At 41.0% G+C, this 3,440-nt stretch overlaps 1 protein-coding gene across 1 annotated transcript; it reads right to left on the bottom strand.

Moving 5' to 3' along the window:
• Nucleotides 1-1,388: 1,388 nt before the first annotated feature.
• Nucleotides 1,389-2,992, bottom strand: LOC115783579 (probable N-acetyltransferase camello). The gene is made up of 2 exons (XM_030734470.1): nt 2,916-2,992; nt 1,389-2,363 (listed from the first exon to the last, which is right to left on the bottom strand). Exons 1-2 carry the CDS (start codon nt 2,932-2,934, stop codon nt 1,612-1,614), a joined length of 771 nt encoding a protein of 256 aa, XP_030590330.1. The 5' UTR covers nt 2,935-2,992; the 3' UTR covers nt 1,389-1,611.
• Between the last annotated feature and the right edge of the window lie 448 nt (nt 2,993-3,440).

Genomic DNA, 3,440 nt, shown 5'->3' with positions numbered 1-3,440 from the left:
TTGACGTTACAGAGAGTAGCTGAAAAGCTTTTTCATCTCATATCGTTGGCCCCAAAATGGCAACTGACTCATCTGTGCAGCATGTGTATGAGAGGAATTACAATCAAGCTGTCATTACCTTGAGGCCAATTGTACCGGTAATTGTGAGAGGATGACAACAGGTTGGCCAGAATTAAGGCTCATCTTCCTCTGGCTAGTTCAGCACCTGCCTCCTGGCCACCAGCCGAATTTTTTTCTGACAGCCTCAGCAGGAATGATTGATGCCTGAAGGCCTCTGATGGGGTGTGTGTTTCTCGGTGCCAAGCTGTTCTATCCATCCAGCACTCTCTCTTGAAGCTCATTTAGGCCGCACCTGTCATCGCACACATTGGTAGCTTGATGTTTTTCCTTATAGGCTCATCGTCCATGGACGCATACCCTTTTAAGATAAGCAGCTACTGTGCAATGCTGATAATATTGTGGAAATTTTAATCACCTTTGGGGGATTTCTGGTGCAATGTAAGTTAAAAAATCTGTAAATCTACATTCTTTAGTCAATGCCGCATCATTGCTTGTGTATGCCAGTAGGTTTTGTTGGGAAATAGACTTTCTGGCATGTACAAGCCTGTGTATGTTTCAGGCTGTATAATGAACAGGAAGGCTCTTATTTACTTTGTTTCAGAGTCAGCTATCTCAGTTTCTGTTATATAAAAGAATGATTCCCATGGCCCTTCTACCTGTATTTACCCCCCCGCGCTCACACACACACACACACACACACACATACATACACACATACCGTGAGACCACCGATAAGGAAACACTTAAGCTTTTTTTCTATTGTTTGGTGTTGAAAATCTCAGTGTTTGCAGTGTGTACAATGACCTGAATGCATTGCAGTATACCAAAGTCTTTATCCTATTTTTATGCCCCCCCCCCCACACACACACACAGAAACACACAGACACACACACACACACACACACTGCTCTTTTAGCTCCAAAGAATTTTAAACCTCCCAATGTCCTGATACTATTGCATTTTTCATTGGTATTTTAAGCAAAGAGTTGTGAGGTCTTAGAAGTCAGCTGGCATTAATTCCTCTGAGGCAGAGGGATTCAGCTTCTCCCTGGAAAGAGGCTTAAAAGAAAGTTCTCCTGCTTTCAAATGACTACACTTCTTCTTTCTCACACACATTTTTATATTCCTCAGTGGACGGGAGAACAATAGATAATCAAACGTGACTATGTTTAAAGTCCAATAAATTAATTTTATAAAATCTTACTGAGATATATTATTCTTCCATATGCAAATAAGTTAATTGAACTAACTTTGAGAAGTTGACTAATTGTCTCATTGTTCTCGATGTTTGTGGGCAACAGACTGTCGGGGTTGCAGGTGTAGACATAATACATCAAGGCAAGAAGAAATATGAGGAAACTGAGATCATTAATCCTGCTTTGTGGAAAAAACATGAAATTTAATATATTTTTCAAACTACTTGATAGTGAATATGAGACATGAGTTACCAGATATCACACAATGATGATATAAGCTTAAATTAACTGACATATTCTTGGTGTGCTGTACAGTTGAGGTTCTAGTAATTGCTGTCTAAAGTTAATTTTATGTTTATATTAACTTCTCCATTCGCATCACATTTATTCTGGCAAGGTTGGAGAACAAGCGGTTGGCGTGTGTGTTACGATGGGACGCAGTTTGAACAAAGCCCAATTTTTCATACAGGGAAACGGCCGCTGTCTGCGGTGAGCTCACATCCAGAGCGAGCCGACTGAAGCCCCTTTCTTTGCAGAAATCCAAAGCCTTCCGTGTCATCTGCGAGCCCAGGTTTTTGCGGCGCCATGGAAATGCCACAACCATGTGACACATCTCGCCGTAACTTCCATCCCCAGCATCTTGAGCCAGCTCGGAGCCTCCTCCGGTCACTCCACCATTCCAGTCTTCAAACCTCTCGCCTTCTTCCTCTACCCTTTTCCCAATCACTGCCACCATCCCTACCACCTTCGACTGGCCATTGATGTCCGCCTCCGCCACCCAGAAGCCGTTGTCAGGCTCTTCCAGGTAGCTGGCTTGAATGTCGGCCATATCTGTGCTTTGCCTCCTCATCATGTAGCCCTCATAGATATCATGGCAGCAATAATAAATGAGGCCAGCCCATGCACTGCCAAACAGTAGAGCTTGGAAGTAGGAGCTGCCTCCCAGCACATAGCCAGCCATGGAAATACTCAGAGCAATACCGATATGATCTGGATGGCTCATGGCCTTGAAAAAGGCTGGGTAAACATGTTCAAAAATCCCATCGCGAAAGAGTGACATGACCACATGTTGATCTGAGGGTCTGTACTCCCTGATGGAGAACTGAACTGCATGTCAGAAGAAAAGAAAGAGAGAGAGAGAAGAGGGAGAGAATGAGAGCTCAGCAAGACTAATCTGCCTATTGTTGCAATCAGAAATTCCTGCTGGATTTCACAATGGGCTAAATATGCTCATGTAACCTGTTAAATAAATATAAAATAAATCACCATACCTCTCGCTGATTCTTACCCTTTTCATTTTTTAATTCATTTCTATTCCACATAAATATGAAAATGGCATTTTCATGTGACAACCTGAGGTGAAAATCACAATTAAAATTATTATGACTATTAAGATTCCAAGAGTGAGAGTCATTCTGGGGATGCAATACAATTAGGTCTCAAATGTGCTAATGATCGAAATCAAACGGCGGTGAGATCCTGAGGCAACAAACAAAATGGCTTTAGATTCACTGAAATGTGTTTACGTCATTAAAGCAGGTTAGTACTGCCGTGCATTTAAACCCTTGCTGTCTTATTAGTTCTCTTGTTCATAACCAACACTACCATTAAAAAAAAAAAAAAGCATAAAGGATGAAAATAATCAGAAGTTTAACTTACAGTTGTTTTTCTGGGCCATGCTGGCTCTCTCCCCTCGTCTTTTGCTCACTCTGAAGGACTTAAAGCTGCCCCCAGACTTAAGCTACAGATTGTGATAATCAGTCATTCACAAAAGGGATTGAAAGTAGGCTGAGCATGCTCACCTATGAGTTCACACCACATACACAGACACAGTGGAGACCTGAAATGACTTTGAAGTATAGCTGCTACCGTTTGTGTAAAATATTGAGATTTCTATAAGAAACGTTACAGTTGGATTTAGATGATGCTGATTTGCGGCACTGTGCTTTAAGTTTAGCTAATTGAAATTAAACACAGGGTTGCTTTGATTATGAAATGTAGATTTTTTTTTTTCTTTTTACTTAATTAGCTTAGTCAACAGAGTAAAGAACTCAATCATTGGATTTCTCAGGGAGGATGAGCACAGATCCTGAATATATTAAATCAGAAAACTGATCAGAATGTGAATTCAGCACCCATCCGAAGACTTCATAGATATTTCCAAGAATAAAATGTTCTTATTAA

Source organism: Archocentrus centrarchus, chromosome 7 (assembly GCF_007364275.1).
Source record: "Archocentrus centrarchus isolate MPI-CPG fArcCen1 chromosome 7, fArcCen1, whole genome shotgun sequence".
Taxonomy (NCBI): domain Eukaryota; kingdom Metazoa; phylum Chordata; class Actinopteri; order Cichliformes; family Cichlidae; genus Archocentrus; species Archocentrus centrarchus.
This window is presented reverse-complemented; position numbering and strand designations above follow the sequence as displayed.